The sequence below is a fragment of the Plecotus auritus genome (genome assembly GCF_963455305.1).
Source record: "Plecotus auritus genome assembly, chromosome: 2".
Taxonomy (NCBI): domain Eukaryota; kingdom Metazoa; phylum Chordata; class Mammalia; order Chiroptera; family Vespertilionidae; genus Plecotus; species Plecotus auritus.
This window is the reverse complement of record NC_137771.1, coordinates 38,462,609-38,482,835: the sequence shown is the minus strand read 5'-3', so window position 1 is coordinate 38,482,835 and position 20,227 is coordinate 38,462,609. Positions and strand designations below refer to the sequence as shown.

General features: G+C 41.2%; 1 protein-coding gene across 1 annotated transcript in view; it reads right to left on the bottom strand.

Annotated features, from left to right (window-relative positions):
- Positions 1–20,227, bottom strand: part of LOC308241666 (SCL-interrupting locus protein-like) — a 46,578-nt gene that overhangs the window by 7,692 nt on the left and 18,659 nt on the right. The window contains exons 7-9 of the mRNA XM_080655197.1: positions 8,602–8,767; positions 3,873–4,104; positions 1,023–1,236 (exon numbers count right to left, since the gene is read on the bottom strand). Coding sequence (XP_080511323.1) covers positions 1,023–1,236; positions 3,873–4,104; positions 8,602–8,767 — 612 coding nt within the window. The remainder of the gene's footprint in view (positions 1–1,022; positions 1,237–3,872; positions 4,105–8,601; positions 8,768–20,227) is intronic.

Sequence of the window (20,227 nt, the reverse complement as noted above, 5' to 3'; positions counted from 1 at the left end):
GAAGTGTTTGTGTGAACTAATATAAATTCAAAGTAAAGGAGCGGAGGGGAGAGCAAGAGAACCCTCTGCTCTTTCGGCTCCGCAGGCTGGATAGAACAGCCGAACGGGCCAGATCCGGCCCGCGGGCCGTAGTTTGCCCACGGCTGGTCTAGGACCTAGCAGGCAAATAATGAATGTGTGTTCACTGAGGAAATCTTATGGTCCTGTGAAGTAAGCTTAATTAGCTTTTCAATTTTAAATGTTCCAAAGTCTACAAATTGGATGGAAGTGACAGCCAGGGTTATGTGACCTTTATGTTCCAGTTTACATTCTAACTTTTCCAAGACACCTATTTCCTCCAACCAGAATTATCTTTTTAGTCTGTGCTGCCTTTGCTTACAGCACTTCTCCACCTGCCCTAGAGCTGTTTGTTAGTGGTATCCATGTGGTATTTCCCCGGGGTTCTCAAAAGCAGAGACTGCCATATTCACCTTTTATAGTATTTACTCTAGTTAGTTCACTTTCGTAGACTAGGTTAAGGCTAAGTATTCAATAAAATGCTGCTTACCTAAACCGAAATCAGTAAATATTATCACAAATATTCTACTTCTTTCCAATATTCAAACTTTTTGCAAACTCTTGCTTGCTTTTTATGGTACTAACTTCAGTTTGAATTTGGCCTAATATCAACATTTCTATTTTTAAAATAAAGCTTTATTTCCTGGCTATCTAAGTACCTGATAACTGAAAAACTTATAGTAAATTACTGAATTTAGATTATCAGAATTTATGAAAAGCTAAAAGAAATAAATTATATCATTAATTTGCAGAAAAATCTTTTTATATCAAGGTCCCAATCAGTTTTAAAGGTAGGAAAGTCTTGATTAGTATAAGCTAGACCAGTGGTCCGCAAACTGCGGCTCGCGAGCCACATGCGGTTTGCGAGCCGCGGTCTGCCGCTCTGTTGACTAATGAGTTTGCCGACCACTGTCCTAGACTAAATAACTATCTCACAAGTGATGAAATGCTTTATATTTTCTTACCAATAAATCCTGGTATATTTTTTGGTTATCTGATGTTTGATGAGGCAAGGATTGTCGCATTACTTGCTCAATTTTTGGTTCCTCTGATGTTACAGAGTTGTTACTAGCACCCTCTGTTGGTCCACTCTGTAAGCACATACTTGTGCTCTCTGCCAGCAGGGAATTCGGAAAGAACACAGGCACATCAGGTTCTTTTCTCACAACTGGAGAAGAGCTGCTTGAAACAAGGATATATATTTATATATATATAATGTAAGTGTTAATTCTCAAGGTACCTTTCACATATATTTGAAGTATAGTAACTCTGGAAGAAAGAGGTAAGACTCAAGCAGTATTCTGGTTTGCATTTTTAGTTCTCAGTAATGAACATTTCATCTTGATAGGCTGTATATAAGCTGGGTCATGGTACCTTTTTGAGTTATGTTATTTATAATATAGACAACTTTCTTAGAAAGTTGGAAAACAACCTGTTGATTTCTCCTGAACTTGATGCTTTTTAGAGTTTAAATATAGGTAAGGCTTAATTAGTATTTTTTAGATACTCTAAAAATCTTAAATATATTATTTGTTTACTTCAAGTCTTAAAACAGTTAAGATCCTTGTCAAATGAGAGTTCCTAAGTTGACATTTATAATCACATTACATATTTGGTGGTATTTTTCTTCTTTATGCTTTTATGTATTTTTCAAATGAGCATTTATTACTTTCAAAATTAGAATACATATTTAAAAAATAACTATGGAAAGCATTATTTAAAAACATTTCTTGTAAGAACAGTAATATGTGGTTATTGTAGAAAATAGGGAAAAGTAATAATAAATGTTAGCTGGCAGAAAGGGCCATACACTCTTGCAGGTGCATCATCACATATAAGCTTTAGCAAAAAGACCTATGGGATAGATACTACATTTTATCCTTATTTGACCGATGAGGAAATTGAGGCACAGAGGTTAGTTAGGTAACTGCTTAAAGTTACACCAAATATAAAGAAAATAAAAGTCATAGGTAATTTATTTATTTAGAATTTATTTTATTGATTTTTTACAGAGAGGAAGGGAGAGAGAGAGAGAGTTAGAAACACCAATGAGAGAGAAACATCAATCAGCTGCCTCCTGCACACCTCCTACTGGGGATGTGCCTGCAACCAAGGTATATGCCCTTGACTGGAATTGAACCTGGGACCCTTGAGTCCGCAGGCCGACGCTCTATCCACTGAGCCAAACCGGTTAGGGCAAGTTACAGGTAATTTAATACCTAGAGATAAGCTGTTAATTTTTCAGTGTTCCCATCTATACTTTTTTCTATAGATATGAATTTTCTCTAAAAAACTGAACCATATTATAGCTTTTGAAGCTGCTTTTAAAAACCTAATATTGCTCTGGCTGGTTTGGCTCAGTAGATAGAGTGTCAGCCTGTGGACTCAAGGGTCACGGGTTCGATTCCGGTCAGGGGCACATGCCTGGGTTGTGGGCTCGGTCCCAGTGGGGGGTATGCAGGAGGCAGCCAATCGGTGATTTCCTCTCATCGTTGATGTTTCTATCTCTCTCTTCCTTTCCCTTCCTCTCTGAAATCAATAAAAAAATAAATAAATAAATAAAACCCTAATATTACATCATGAGTGTCTTTCCATTTCATTAAATATTATTAAAAACAAGTTTTGATCTTTACATAATATTTTATTTTATAGATATGGTATGAATTTTCTAACCATACCTCTTCTTTAAAACTCAGCTTATTTTCTATTTTTTTTCCATGCTATTTAATTTTAACTTGATATGAAGTGCCAAGCACTCATATGGTACATGATAATCTCAATAAACTATTGGCTGAAATGAATCTCTGTAAGACATCAGTTAAGATATAATTCTATGGGAAAAAGTCAATAAATTTGACTATCTAAAGTAAAAAATCGTTACATGGCAAAAAACATCAAACAAGGTCAACAGACAACTGACAAACTGGAAGAAAATATTCACAAAATATACCACAATATCAGCTAACATCTCTGCTATATAATGATCTCTAGGAACCAATTTGGAGTGATTTCCAGTATACACTGCCAAGTGAAAAGAGTTTAGGAGAGCATCTATGGCATGCTACTTTTCTACACTTCATGTAAGAAAGAAATAATGTAAAATACAGATATATAAGCTCATTTGTACAAAACAAATACAGGAAAGATAAGCCAGTCACTAAAGAGATCCGATGTAAAAAAGAGATGGAAAAAGCAGAATTTAGAATCAAGGTAGCCCAGATGAAAAGGAAACAATTCTCTGAGTATATATCTTTTTATGTATCTTGGTCTGTTAGAAGCAGAGTGATGTTTCACACACTGAAAAAACAAAATCAACCAGAATATGGAGGGACCTCAAAATGGAGTACAAATAGTAACACCTAATGGCAATGCAAAAAAATAACGTAAGGGAATAGGGAAGAAAAACTAACCTAAATAACTACAAAAAAAAGATATTTTCATTGAATATTGTAAGGCTAAAGATAAAAACTATATGCAAATATACTCTAGTAAATATACTCTGTAAAATTCAGAATTTTTAGTATTGCTGAAACTACTTTATGTGTATACTAGGACCAAACGACTAAGTGTAGTGTACATAACAAGAACGGTTTTTCACTGTTGGGGAAAGAAGTTTTAAATAAGAAAAAGGAGTGTAGGATTGGAATCAGAAGACTGATATGAAGTCAAGGATTTTCAAATACAGATAGATACATATAGAGATAAGTGTAGATGTAGGTATGGGTTAACATGCACATATGAGTTAGATCACCAAAAGAATCTTAGAATCTATAAAGAAAAAAAGTGGGATAAATATTGAGTCAAAGAGGCCTTACTTGGATATAGAAAGTGGCTGATTAAATTCTTCTTCCACAACAATGTTGCTCTCTTCAAAACTGGGAATATCAACTGCTTTTAATGAAGATGCACTACCCGGAGGACTTGTGACTTCATTATTAATATCAACAGAAAAATTCATGTCCTCACTGGAAATCTTGGTATCATCTTGCTTCAGCTGAGAGTCAGGTTCTTGATGATCACCTGCTGCATTCCAAAACAAGCTAGCACCTGGAGATTAAATGTTTTAGCAGATAATGAAACAAATATTCCACTACAAAAATAATTCTGACAAACTTTTGTTAAGTAAGACTATCTATATTAACACAATTGCGTGGAACTGTTTTCAGATTATATTTCCTCAGAAATGTCACGAAGAGTTAAGTGGAAGGTGAAAAAATAGAAAACTGGGGTACAAAGGGGGAAGGGCATATTCCGGGCCCTGATTCTTTTTTTTTTTTTTTTTTAATATATTTTATTGGTTTTTTACAGAGAGGAAGGGAGAGGGATAGAGAGCCAGAAACATTAATGAGAGAGAAACATCAATCAGCTGCCTCCTGCACGCCCCCCCCCCCCCCACGGGGGTTGTGCCCGCAACCAAGGTACATGCGCTTGACCGGAATTGAACCTGGGACCCGAGTCCGCAGGCCGACGCTCTATCCACTGAGCCAAACCAGCCAGGGCCGATTCTTTAAGAGCTATGTGTTACATATTAAGGTTCTGAATACAATTTGGGGTGTGTGTGTATTTGTGTGTGAGCATGTGTGTGGATAACTGCTGCTCTAAAAAACAGAAAATATCCTATCTAATAAAGAGGGAATATGCTAATTGACCATCACTCCGTCACAAAGATGGCTGCACCCACAGCTGAGACCAAGTTCCCTTAAAGAGCCTTAACAAGCAATCAGCAGGGACCTGAGGCTACACCCTCCCCCACCCCCATGGGGCTTGACAGGGGACCTCAGGCCGTGCCCCCCGCCCCAGTGCCAGGCCAGAGGACCTGAGGCCATGCCCCCCACCAGGTGGGGCTTGTCAGGGGACTTCAGGCTGCACCCCCCCCCACCCCAGCACCAGGCTGGGGGACCTCAGACCGCATCCCCCTGCCCCTGAATATAATCTGAGGCTGTGCCCCCCTGCCTGGCTGGGCTTGACAGGGGACCTCAGGCCACGCCCCCCACCCAGGGAGGCTTGATGGGGACCTCAAGGTGCACCCCCAGTGCTGGGTCGGGGGAACTCAGGCTGCACCCCCGCCTAGCGGGGCTTGACAGGGGACCTGAGGCTGTGCCCCCCCCCCCCCGCCTGGTGGGGCTTGACAGGGGACCTCAGGCCATGTCCCCCACCTAGTGGGGCTTGATGGAGGACATCAAGGCACGCCCCCCACCCCGGTCTGGGCTGGAGGACCTCAGGCCATGCCCCCCATCCTGGTGCCAGGCCAGGGGACCTGAGGCTACACCCCCTGCCCAGCAGGGCTTGACAAGGGTGGGACTGGCCAGGTCTGGATCTAGCCCAATGGGGGTGGGCTGGCCGGGTCTGGGTCTCACACGATTTTGAGGCACATGTGGGTGGGTGGGGACTTGACTCTGGGTCCCATGGTGAGCACCAGACTCTGACAGGAGGAAGGTTTTCATATACATTTTACTAATTTTCTTTCATCTCTGACACTTCTATTATAGAGAAAGGGCAAATAGCAATATTAAATTAATTTCTCTAATTAATCCCCTTTTAATGTGCACGAATTTCATGCACCAGGTCACTAGTATAAAATACAAATCCCTAGGCTTTCTGATTTTTATACTTAAATGCAATATTTATAAGGCTATATTAGGGATGTATCAGACATACGTAATATAAGGCATGTATTTAAAAATCAAATGTTTCCCAAATTTTATGGATCAGTTGCATAATTTATTTGCATGTATTACTTGCTTGCTATTTTTCTTTGTCAACTCACTTAATTTTTACCTAGCTTCATCATTTCCAAGAAATCATAGATTAGAAGTGTTATATTTTTTCTTGATACTTCTAAGAATATACCTACAAAGTGTAAAATATTCATCAGTATACCACTCCAAGTCATCTTTTGAACTCAGCAGTATACATTCTACAATTCAGGAAATACTGCTTTATAAAATGATTTAAAGAAATAGTTAAAACCAAAAAGTAAATCCAAGTCAAAATGGACTCTACTTTGAGACCCACATGGATAACTTTATGAAAATATTAATACAAGAATGATTTAATCTAGTATTCAACTAAACATTAAAAAGTTTGAGGGGCAATTTTGAAAAAGTTACATAAGCACTGCTACTCTTTCTGAATATGTATCATTATATATACTTTGGGGAATTAAGTATTATTATAGAATAAATGTGCTTCTAAGAGCCATTTAATCCAAATGATTAATAATTTATTTTTCTGCATATAAGTAACAACTCTGAATATGAATCCATAAAGTTTTAAAATACTGAATTCTATATATATCATGCATGAAAACATTTCAAATCATTTCAGAATATACTAGTAAGTTCAAATGTGAGCAACTTTACTCGATTATCACTTATTTAGCACACATTGTTTTAGGTGTTAGGTTGTTCCAGGTGCTTACAATTTATGACATATACAGATGATAAACAACTGTAATACAGTTATGTACAGAATTTTACAAGAGGGTATAAGAGAAAACTGCACTTTTGGTATGTTTATTTAGCTCACAATATTCACAGCTCCTTCACCACCATCCCTCTACAACACATACACACACACTTTCCCTGCGAACTGTCATCCCTGTAATTAACTAAGATGGGACTCCAGGAGATATGTTCCTATTATGTGATTCTCAATGCCCTTACCATTGAACCAGACAATAAAATCTAACCCAAACTTGGCCATTCAGGTTCTCTGCAATTTGATGCCGGGATTGACCTGGTTTGTGCTTATGCTAAAACTGTGTAACAACACATAAACTTTGGAACTCTGGGTGAACTATATTTTTAATGTAAAGCAGTAAAAACTGCAGGAAAGAGTTGAGTAAAAGAGCCATGAAGAATAATTGGATAGTCCTAATAGTACTCTAGTTTCTAATTGTCTTTTTCCTGAAGTCTAGCCCCATTTTCGGCCTTGGCTTTCATGAAACATCCCCATTTTCTTGCAATAAATTCCCCTTCCTTGCTTAAATTAGTTTATGCTGTAGTCAAAGAACCTTAACTGAGTAATATAATTTATAAATGTGCATGAAGTTTTTGCTACCTTCACTCTTTGCTCCCCTCTACATTAGTTCAGAAAAAGAATATAGAAATCTGTCTTCATTCTTTATTATCCCTCTTAAATTTTTATTCTAGCTAAAATCTTCATCTGTCACTTTTGCAAGTCTTATGTCATCAACTCACCTCCACTCTTCTGACATTTGAGCATCAAATGTCAGAATATCTTCATTTCCAAAAGTAGCTCAATCTCAACAGATTGGACTAAACTCATCCTCTCTCCTTGGCTTCTCTAACTTGCCTCCTTCTGTTCAATACTACCACCATTCCCTCTGTCATCCAGGCTTAAAGTCCTTGGGTAACTTTTATTTTAATTTTGGAATAATTCTAGATTTATAGAGAAGAAAATAGAGAGTTCCCGTATATTCTTCCCTTGATGTTAACATCTTATATTACCATGATACACTTTTCAAAATCAAGAAACTAACATTGGCACATTACTATTAACTAAAACTAGAGACTTTATTTGGATTTCAGCAATTTTCCCACTAATGTTCTCTTTCTGTTCCAGGATCCAATTTAAGATATGACACTGCATTTAGCAAGAGTAATTCTTGAATCTCCCTCTTCTTCAATGGCTACATTCAATCAGTTATTAAAACTTATTAACATCTTACATGATTCTTCCTCTTCATTCTTATCACCACTACCCTATGTACCAGACATCTTGCTAGAACCTGGGGACACAAGTTCTTGAAGATTTCATGGTTGTGCCTTCAATGTTGCTTATCAAATAAAGTAGATAGTCCTTTGTAAAAGATGTAAAAAAGGCTCTCCTTAACATTGTAATATACTAGCAGAGTACTGAACAACTCAGCACCCTGTGTATCTTTACAGAGCCCATATTATTTTCTCTACCCAATCTGTTCTGCCATCTCTGAATTCCACCTACTAAAATCCTACATGCCCTTCAAGGCCCAGATTCAATAACAGTGCATTGATGAAACCTTCCCTGATCTCTCACACTATAGATAGCTTATCTTACCTTATTAAAATTCGGTCCAGCCTGGGAAAGTAGCAAAAACAACGTATTATGTTATGTAGTTTCATAACTGTTTTCAGGTATAGTTTTACTTCATCAAGAGGAAAATTACACAAAGACTTTAAAAAGTTATACTTTCATTACCTTGGTCTTGGTTCTATTTGTACCATGCACCAATTTCAATGTAAAAACATTTTAAAGTAGACATGAAAAGCATTTTAAAAATTTCCTTACAGCCGAAACCGGTTTGGCTCAGTGGATAGAGCGTCAGCCTGCGGACTGAAAGGTCCCGGGTTCGATTCCGGTCAAGGGCATGTACCTTGGTTGCGGGCACATCCCCAGTAGGAGGCGTGCAGGAGGCAGCTGATCGATGTCTTTCTCTCATCGATGTTTCTAGCTCTCTCTCCCTTCCTCTCTGTAAAAAATCAATAAAATATATATAAAAAAAAAAAATTTCCTTACAAATTAAAAAAAAAAAAAAATTACCTGTGCTCACAGCAATGCTTACACTTTTTCTCATGTGTAAACCAGGGGACGGCTGTGCTTCCATGGAAACCAACTCCATTTGTCTTGCAGTCTGCCCCCTGTTTTCAATGGTAGTTGTCTGAGGGGAACAGGATTGAAGAGACTGTGCTTCCAATAAACGCTGAATCTATAACAATTAAAAACATACTTTAAACCGACAGTGAAGTAATCAACAAAACTGACAGCTGAGTTTAAATATGAATTACACAGTGCCCCAGTTATAAATATAACTAAACTTTAACTATATTTTTTCACATTTCAAATAGATAATACCGTAAAACTTATTCAATGTAGAGAATCATTATCATTTGTTATTAAGAAACACCTCGGGCTATATTTAAAAGTGAAAACATACAAGTGTTTGTATTAGCATTCTTAAATTGACACTCATGTAGAAAAGCTTAAATGTTAACAATTCAATCCTACATTTTACTCCTACTTCACTTAAAAATTCAATGTATGGTAGAAGGTATATCTCAACTCCACATACCAAATGTTAAACATTTTTACACAAGATTCTTCTTATAAAGTTAATCAGAATTGCCCATGTTTGGCCATGCTGAAACTGGAAATATTAATAATAGCTAATAGTTACTGAGTGCTTCCTGTTTACGTGACACTATCATAAGAGCTTTTATGTAAAATTTTACAACACATGAAGAACATACTATATTAGATACATTTTATAAGTAAGAAAACTTCAGGCATTAAAAATTAAGTCACAAGGTCACATAATTAACAAGTAGCAAAGCTGAGGCTTGAACACCAAAAACATCCCCTCCTCCTTTTAAAATTCAGATATAATTCATATACCATAAAATTCACCCCTTTAGAGTATACAATTTGTGCTTTTTAGTATATTTACTAAGTTTGTATACATCAATCCCCCCAAAATCTCTGTACCCATTAGCGGTCTCTCTCTCTCTAGCCTTGGCAACCACTCATTTTTGTCTCTATAGATTTGCTTATTCTGGATATTTCATATACACCTACAATATGTGGCCTTATTACCTTGCTTTTTCACTTAGCATAATGTCTTCAAAGTTCATTCATGCTATAGTATCTATCAATACTTTATTCCTTTTGATGGATGAATAATATCCCATGGCATGTATATGTCACATTGTGTTTATCCATTCATTAATTGATTGATATTTGGAGTGTTTTTCATTTTGGGCTATTATAAATAATGTTGTTATGACATTTATATACAAATTTTTGTGTGAATATTTATTTTGGATATATAGTTAGGAGTGGAAGAGCCATCTACGCACCCCAGCTTCCTGCTCTCCCCATTTCATCCACAGGCGCCACCGAGGTGGTGTGCCCCAAGGCTTGGTGTGTAAACGCCAGGGTTATAGGTTGAAGACGCTCTGCCTCCTCCTGGCACTTTGAGCCATAAGCGTCGGCAGGGACCTTTCCACTTGGTCTTGGTCTTTGGTCACTGCTGAGGTTTTCAGGACTCTCTAGGCCAGGGACAGCCAGGATTTTTGCCTCTGACTGACACCGTGCCTGCAGCCTGCCTGGGGTACCCCAAGCCTCAGGAAAGCATGGGGGCGTGGCCAGCCTGTTGGAGAGGTGGGGGGGTTGGCTAGGTGCCCCACCCTCAATTAGGGTGGGAGAGACTGATCAGGGTGGAGTTGAGGGAGGGGCTGGGTTCGCTGGCACCTGCGGATGCACTGCGCACGCAGCCTTGGCACCACCCCTCAACCCCCGCCTCAAGGTTATGGGTCTGCATCCCTCCGCCCGAGTGTCCTTCCACACTGGCAGTCATCGCCCCTTGTTCTCCATCGGGCCAACCCACATCTTGGGGCCACTATAGAATCTCGCTCTGCGAGGGCGAGGCAGAGCCCCGCCCTCCAGCCCCCTGCCCCAGCCCCCTCCAGTGCAACCCACCTTGGTGCTGCTCTGCACCCCTTGGGCCACCCGCCTCCTGGTCGGCCGCTTTGCCAAAGCTGTGGTGCTCGCCTGGGAGCCGCCCCTCAGGCAGAGGCCTGTCCACGCGCTGTGGCTCCGCCCCTGTCCCTGCAAGTCCCCACCCACCCACGCCTGCTGTGCATGCAGCCTGCTGATTGGTTGTTATATGACAGCATCCAGGACAATTTGCATATTCCTCTATTATTAGTATAGGTTGTTAAAATCAGTAGAAATTTATACTGCATTAATACAAAATAGTTTATGTACTTTTAGGAGATAAACTAGCTGTAATTTGCTTAGTACTTACTATAGCCTTACTATAGGTCCTACACTAAGTACTTATATATGTATAATACACATGAGTACATATAATACCAATCACTGCTCAAAATTTACATATGAGAAAGTGAAGTTTAGAGAAATCACATATGAAACACTGTGTAGGAGACTTATTATAATGCTATAGTGATTAAATTGAATGGTACTGGTGCTAGAATAGATAGGCAGATCAACAGAGCAGAATACAGCACCAAAATAGATGTAAACACATGACACTTTCATTATACAATAAAAACGCATTTCTAAATCATTAACAAAAAATATATTATTCAATATATTTATATGGGTCCAGTCATCTGAGAATTATGAAAAATACATATCTCGCCTACTGTGGCTAAGTGGTTAAGCACCAACCTATGAACCAGGAGGTCACGGTTTGATTCCCAGTTGGGTTGTGGGCTCAATCAGCATGAAGGAGGCAGCCCATCAATGATTCTCTCTCATCATTTATATTCCTATCTTTTCCTCTCCCTTCCTCTCTGAAATCAACAAAAATACATTTAAAAAAAAAATAAAGGAAGCCGAAACCGGTTTGGCTCAGTGGATAGAGCGTCAGCCTGCAGACTGAAGGGTCCTGAGTTCAATTCCGGTCAAGGGCATGTACCTTGGTTGCGGGCACATCGCCAGTGGGAGGTGTGCAGGAGGCAGCTGATCGATGTTTCTCTCTCATCGATGTTTCTAGCTCTCTATCCCTCTCCCTTCCTCTCTGTAAAATATCAATAAAATATATTTAAAAAAAAAAAAAATTTAAGGAGAAACCAAGATGGCGGCATAGGTAAACACCTAAACTGCTGCCTCGCACAACAATTTCAAAACTACAACTAAAAGACAGAACGGACACCATCCAGAACCACAGGAAAGCTGGCTGAGTGAAAATTCTTCAGCTAGAAGGAAAGAGAAAAGCTCACAGAGAATTGGAGGTACGGCAAAGGGGCTTTGTGCGCGCAGAGAGGAAGGGCGGCTGAGAGCCTGGCTGACTTTCTCTGGCGGAAGGGGGAAGGAAGTCTCCGACCGCACTGAACCCCAGTTCTGACTGCAGTGAACCCCAGTTCCAGGCGAGCCCTTGGGGACCCACGCTCTTGTGGGGGGAGTTTGGACTCTCAGGCGGAGACTCGGGAGCCGGGGAAGGCGGAGGACTAAAAGTGCGCACAAGGGCGCGTGCCAGTGCGCACAAAGGCTGCGGAAGTTGCCACAGGCTTTCCCTAGTGGAAGGGAGTCAGAGGATTCTGACTGCACTGAGCCCCAGTTCTGACTGCAGTGAACCCCAGTTCCAGGCGAGCCCCTGGGGACCCACGCTCTTGTGGGGGGAGTCTGGACTCTCAGGCGGAGACTCGAGCTGGGGAAGGTGGAGGACTGAAAGCGCACATGCGCGCAAGCGCAAGGCTGACAGGAAGCCAAGACTGAGTCTCCACCCCATCCAAGCTGAGCACAGAGGCTATTGCAATTTGGCAAGTCTAATCCTATAAGGCTGTCTCCAGCACCGAACTTCTCCCAGCATAGACAAAGCTGATCCTTACAGCCAACTGGCCCGGAGGTCAATTCTTCCCAGTGATACCAACAACAATAAAGACTTAATTACAACAAGGCTGTACACACAGTCCACAAAGGGGTGCACCAAGAGAGTCCACCTCAGGTTAACTGGGGAAGCAGACCCACTGGGCCATATTGGAAACCTAGCACAAATATCTACCTTACCAACTCAGGGAATCAGTGAAAATGCGGGGTCAAAGAATCAGATCACAAACGAAAGAAATGGAGGAAAACAAACGACTGGATATAGAATTCAAAACCACGGTTATAAGACTTTTTAAGAATATCCTAGAAAAGGCCGATAAATATAACGAGACCCTCGAAGATATGAAAAAGGACCAACTAGAAATTAAACATACACTGACTGAAATAAAAAATATTATACAGAGACCCAGAAACAGAATAGAGGAACACAAGAATCAAGTCAAAGAATTGAAATACAAAGAAGCAAAAAACACTCAACCGAAAAAGCAAAAAGCAAAAAAAAAAATCCAAAAAGTTGAAGATAATGTAAGAAGACTCTGGGACAACTTCAAGCGTACCAACATCAGAATTATGGGGGTGCCAGAAGAAGAGAGAGAGCAAGATACTGAAAACCTATTTGAAGAAATAATGACAGAAAACTTCCCCCACCTGGTGAAAGAAATAGACTTACAAGTCCAGGAAGCCCACAGAACCCCAAACAAAAGGAATCCAAAGAGGACCACACCAAGACACATCATAATTAAAATGCCAAGAGCAAAAGACAAAGAGAGAATATTAAAAGCAGCAAGAGAAAAACAGTTAATTACCTACAAGGGAGCACCCATACGACTGTCAGCTGACTTCTCAACAGAAATTATGCAGGCCAGACGGGAGTGGCAAGAAATTTTCAATGTGATGAATAGCAAGAACCTACAACCAAGATTACTCTACCCAGCAAAGCTATCATTCAGAATTGAAGGGCAGATAAAGAGCTTCACAGATAAGAAGAAGCTGAAGGAGTTCATCACCACCAAACCAGTATTATATGAAATGCTGAAAGGTATTCTTAAAGAAGAGGAAGAAGAAGAAAGTAAAGAGAAAAATTATGAACAACAAATACATATCTATCAACAAGCGAACCTAAAAATCAAGTGAATTAAAAACCTGAGGAACAGAATAATCTGGTGAATATAATAGAATCAGGGGCATAGAAAGGGAGTGGACTGATAATTCTCAGGGGGAAAGGGGTATGGGGGGTTCATGAAGAGAATGGACAAAAATCATACACCTATGGATGAGGACAGTGGGGGGGAGGTAAGGGCAGAAGGTGGGGTGGGAAATGGGTGGAGGGGAGCTATGGGGGGAAAAAGGAGAAATAATTGTAATAATCTGAATAAAGATTTATTTAAAAAAATTTTTAAAAATAAAAAAAATAAAGGATGAAAAAGTTTTGGGCTCAAATCCCTGGTCAGGGCACGTAGGGTAGGCAACCAATCCATCTTTCTAACATCAATGTTTCTCTCTCTCAGAAAAATAAATAAATAAATAGAAACATAACCTTGGGTGAGGATTATCCTAATAAAAGAGTAATATGCAAATTGACCATCACTCCAACACACAAGATGGCTGCCCCCATGTGCACACAAGATGACCACCACAAGATGACCAGCAGGGGAGGGCAGTTGGGAGGGACCAGGCCTGCAAGGGAGGGCAGTTGGGGGTGATCAAGCCTTCAGGGAGGGCAGTTAGGTGTGACCAGGCTGGCAGAGGAGGGAAGTTGGGGGCAACCAGGCATGCAGGGGAGGGCAGTTGTGGGGAACCCAGGCCTGCAGGGGAGAGCAGTTGGGGGGAACCAGGCCTGCAGGGGAGGGCAGTTGGGGGGTACCAGGCCTGCAGGGAGGGCAGTTAGGGGTGACCAGGCCTTCAGGGGAAGGCAGTTAGGGGTGACCAGACCTGCAAGGGAGGGCAGTTAGGGGCAATCAGGCTGGCAGGGGAGCAGTTAGGCATCAATCAGGCTGGCAGGGGAGTGGTTAGGGGGTGATCAGGCTGGCAGGCAGAAGTGGTTAGGGGCAATCAGGAAGGCAGGCAGGCAAGCAGTTGGGAGACAGCAGTCCTGGATTGTGAGAGGGCTGTCCGATTGCTCTCGAGGGGTCCCAGATTGGAGAGGGTGCAGGCTGGGCTTAGGGACACACACCCCCGCCCCGTGCAAGAATTTCGTGCACTGGGCCGCTAGTAAAAAAATAACAACCACCGCCCTAACTGGTTTGGCTCATTGGATGGAGCATCGGACTGAAAGGTCCCAGGTTCGATTCCAGTCAAGGGCATGTACCTTGGTTGCGGGCACATCCCCAGTAGGAGGAGTGCAGGAGGCAGCTGATCGATGTTTCTCTCTCATCAATGTTTCTAACTCTCTATCCCTCTCCCTTCCTCTCTGTAAAAAATCAATAAAATATATTTAAAAAAAATAACAATCACCAAAGAACAAAAATATCTAATTACTAGTAAGGCCTGAACGATGAGGAAGGAGCTAGCCATAAGAACTAGAAGACTGTTTCAAGCAAAGGGAATTACAAGCTTAAGAACTAAAGTGGAAACACATTCATGTTTTTGAAGAACCAAAAGCATATTACTGCAGTGGAAGGGTGGTGAACGTGAAAAAAGTGGCAAGAGATGAGCTTTGAAGGCCAAGGTAAGGAATTTCTAACTTCAATGGAATACCATTGAGTAGGAGCCCTATGAGCTGACCCGAGCTTTAAAAAGATGGATGTGGTGTTCCTAACTGCAGGAAACATAGGGGTATAGTACTGGAAACAATATCCTCCTATATAATAAAAGGCTAAGGTGCAAATTGTCCCCTTGACTGGTAGTTCGACCGGGAGTTCAACTGGGAGTTTGATTAGGGGCAGGGCTGGCCCACCCCACCCCCAATCAACCCTCCACCCTGATCAGGGGTGGGGCCGGCCAGCCAACCACCCGTGGCCCCTACCCAGGCTGGCCCCACCCCCGATCGCCCCCCCACCCCACCCTGATCGGGGATGGGGCCAGCCGGCCAACTGCCCACAGCCCCTTCCCCTGGCCAGCCCTATCAGCTCCAATCAGGGAAGGCCAACTATGCATGAATTTGTGCACCGGGCCTCTAGTGTATGAATAAGAGAAGATAATTATTTGAATTAGGATGGCAGCATAAAGGATGGTAAAAAGAAGTTAAGTTCATGGAATATTTAAAAAGTAAAGCCTGAGTTCTTGACGCCTAAGACTTTGGCCTGAGCAACAAGATGAGAAGCAAGAGAATGATAATGAAAATGATAGTAATAACTAACATTTACTGAGCACTAACTGTATACCAGTCACTATTCTAAGCCCTTACCAAGTAACTCATTCAATTCTTAACAAATCATACAGGTATGTATATCCTCATTTTGTACATAAAACTGAAGTCAGAGAGGTAAGATAACTTGCCCAAGATCACATAATTTATGTTACCAAGAAACTGGATAAGAACCCAAGGAATCTGGTGTCAGAGCCCACTCCCTTTAACCACAGAGCAAAATAAGACTTCAAATATTAGGAGGAACAAGTTTGGATATCTTTGAACATTTAAAATGTGTGTTCTCAAAAAGGAGACATATGTAATACTTCCAACAATAAACAATAATAAAAAATAAATAAAATGTGTGTTCTCGAGAGCAGATTTTTGTGGATGACCTGCTGCTCTTCCATACTACTGGCAGTATTGAAATAATTTTTCATATATGATTCGACCCTGTCTCTGCTTAACTGGCTCAAGTAGTGATAGGCAGCACAGACACACTGATTGTCCAGTTACATATTCTGGTGACCATGAAGAGATATAAGAGAAAGACTCCTCTGGGGAGGACCAGATATGCAGAAGTGCCCTCTAGTAGGCTGCAGAAATAGCAGTGGGGGCCACTCTACTCCCATTTTGTAAAGAATAAGCCCATATAAGGAAGCATTTTAAAAGCAATTTGTTATATTAACTAAGACTTTGATTGGAATGTTATGTCTAAGAGAGACATGCCCAGATACATCACCAGAAAGCTTTAAGGAATGAAACCAGTAGGAGCACCTTGGAGAAAACCTAGTACCTTGCTTGGTCACATGGTTCATGGCAGTCTTTCCAGGTAAGGAACTAAGGTTACCTTCTTGAGAAATGGCAATGCAGGAACCTCAAACTAACATTGGGGACCTCAACTTGAGGAATTCACCCATAACTACAGATTACAAGCCCTACTTGCACAGGGAATACCAACTCTAGACACCATTGCCACTTCCTTCTGTGCCCAGGCCTCACCGTCCCTCTGACAGAGAACAAGGATCTCTTGGCTCTGAAGAAAAAACTTCATCCCTCCTCAGCATGAAGCAGTTATAGAAGAGACTCTGCGCCTCTTTTCTCTGAAAGAATTCAGAGCCAAGATCCTTGCGAGGATGTGGTAGGTAAACAGACCTTGAGCAAAACAAGGACAATGGGCCAACCAGAGGAGAAATGGACCAGACCCTGAGGAGTGTTTCTCATCACTCCAACTGCTCTGAAGCTGGCAATGGAAGAACCTGTGTAGAACTGACCTTTACATTTTGCTGAGTAGGAGTTGGGACACCTATTGATAATATATACAATTCATTTGGGGAAGTCATATACAGGGACCTTTAAATGTTGGGACCCACTCTCTGGGAAAAGGATACAGGAATGTATCCTCTAAAGGTTACTGCAGTAGTTCCCTGTGGCAAATGTCTGTTACTGAGTGTTCTAGTTATTGTCTTTCAATCTACACTAATAAAAGAGTAAGATGCTGCCGAAACCGGTTTGGCTCAGTGGATAGAGCGTCGGCCTGCGGACTGAGGGGTCCCGGGTTCGATTCCGGTCAAGGGCATGTACCCTGGCTACGGGCACATCCCCAGTGGGGGGTGTGCAGGGGGCGGCTGATCGATGTTTCTCTCTCATCGATGTTTCTGGCTCTTTATCCCTCTCCCTTCCTCTCTGTAAAAATATCAATAAAATATATTTAAAAAAAAAAATTAAAAAAAAAAAGAGTAAGATGCAAATTGACCATACCTTCACGACACCGACCAGCCAATCAGGAGTATGCAAATTAACCCAACAAAGATGGAAGGTTAATTTGCATATGCAGGTGCCGAGCGGCCGGGAGCAGACCACGGCGATGACGCAGGCGTTCCGCACTGCCCCAGCTGCTCCGGGCCTCTGGGCACCATGGGAAGGCGGAAAGGCGGCTCCGGGCCGGAGCAAAGGCGGTGCCGGCAGCCAGGGGAAGGAAGGCCCATTCTTACACGAATCTTCGTGCATTGGGCCTCTAGAATCTAACAACTACAATATGAATTGTTCTGATAATTTCACCTTTCCTTATAGTAATGGACATACTAAGCTGCTGGCTGTTGGTTTCTGATATGTGGGGTAACTACTTATCCCTGCTAACAAGCAATGGGGGCCCTGTTCCTTAGGATGACTGTCTTTATGCCTCAGAAACATCACAAGGTCTGAACCAAGAGACTTTCTCAAGGCTGTGGCACCAGACTGCAATGATCATCTCCATCTGTGGAGCCCTGCTACATATATTGCTTTGACCATTTTTGTTATGCTGGTAAATGGTAGGATCCCTTAATGTAGAAGTGAACCGGCTGGCTTGTAGCATGTTAAAAGCCCTGAATGCCACCTCCAGGGCTATACATGGGATAAATCAACAGATGAGCCAGGTCAGGGAGGCAGTTCTAGAAAATCGGGCAATAGATTATTTGCTGTTGCAGCATAACCATGGTTGTGAAGAATTTAAAGGAATGTGCTGTTTCAATCTTTCTGACAATTCTCAGTTGATAGAAAACATATCCAAGATCCTGCATTTGGTGTATGCATTTGGTGCTTTCAAGGCAGAAGCAGATGCAGTCCAGCAAGATGAGACTTTTCATCTAAAACTAATCTTATAGATATGAGATGATAGAAATAGCAGTGGGGAAATGTTAGGGGCAAAAATAGAATACTGGGGACTAGCTATGGTTATGAGAAACTAGAGGCCTGATGCACGAATTCGTGCACGGGTGGGGTCCCTCAGTCTGGCTGGCAATTGGGGCCAATTGGGGCTGGCCGGCTGTGGAGAGGGACCGCGGGAGGTTGGCTGGCCAGGGGGAGGGACCGCAGGAGGCTGGCGAGCCAGCCAGGGGGAGGGACCATGGGAGGTTAGCTGTGGGAGTGCACTGACCACCAGAGGGCAGCTCCTGCATTGAGTGTCTGACCCCTGGTGGTCAGTGCATTGTCATAGTGACTGGTCGACCGGTCATTTGATTGACCAGTGGTAACCATCGCTTAGGCTTTTATATATATAGATATTAATCATGCTCTATTTACCATGATTGCCTTGTTCTGGTTAAAGAAAGGACATTCTAACTTGGCTGGAAGTTATATGCCCCCAGGACCTGGGAATCAACCTTGGACCTAGGAGTCAACCTTGGACCTGGGAATTAACCTTAGAACCATTCTCATTCCAGAACTGCCGATTACCATGGAAAGATGAACAACCTTGTTGCCCAAACAATGGAGTCCAACCCCCTCCTTCCCCATGCCTGTAATTCCTACTTCTCCATGTAATCCTTGTCCTAACCTATATAAGCAGCTGGCTTATGGGGAACTGCAGAGTAGATTTTTGTGGATGACCTGCTGCTCTCCCATACTGCTGGCAGTATTGGAATAAATGCTCATATATGCCTCAAAAAAAAAAATGTGTGTTCTCTTTGACTTCACAATTTTACTTCTAGGAATGTTATAGAGATACTAAATACATGAAGAAAGATGCAAATGTAAGGGTGTTCATACTGTATTGTTTGCAATAGCAGAAACTTCAAACTTCATACTGTATTGTTTGCAATAGCAGAAACTTTGAACTTCAAATTAAAAATTTGCTATACAACATTACAACAGAATCTTATGCAGCATATAGTTCTATATATACTATATAGAAAATGTGTTATGATACTGTTGAAAATTTTAAATAAGATGTTACTTAAAAAATATTTACACGAGCATTCCTGGCCAGTGTTGTAAGGTGGTTAGAGTGTTGGCCTGTGCACCAAAGGATCACAGGTTCGATTCCCAGTCAAGGGCACATACCTGGGTTGTGGATTCGCTCTCTACTCTTAGATGGGCACGTGCAGGATGCAACCAGTCAATGTGTCTTTCTCTCTCTCCCCTTCCCTCCCTCTCTCCTACTCTATCTGAAAAAGCAATGGAAAAAATAACCTCAAATGAAAATTAATAACAAAAAATTTACATGAGCAAAATACTACATGTATTTAGCATAGAAGCATTTTTATATTACATTTTATATTATCCAAGTATAATGATTCAGATAATCGAGATTAGAGCCAGTAATTTATAATTTACATTTTAATTATATAAATCCCAAATTAACTGAGATTTTTAGCCTCTGTAAGTTCTTAAAAAAAAAAAGACAGGAAAAAATATGAGAAACTTGATTTCAATGTGAAATCTGTAGCTACATTAAAAGTTTTGCCAAATGTTTGTAATAATTTTTTGAAATCTAACTTCCACCTTAAAATTTCAAAGAATTTGCCTAATTAAAAAAAAAACAGCAAAGCTAAATTTTTCTCAGGTGTCATATCTAAAGCATTCTTAGGCAGAATTTGAAAAATGTCATTATCTTTTGGTTTTGTAAAATGCAAACACTATAATTCCAATTTTATAAAACAAAGATTTAAAAAAATCTCATATAATGCATATAAGCAAAACCAATGGACACAAAACACTGGGGGGGTGGGATGAGGGCATGCGACAGGGGGTAGGGGAGGCTGGGGG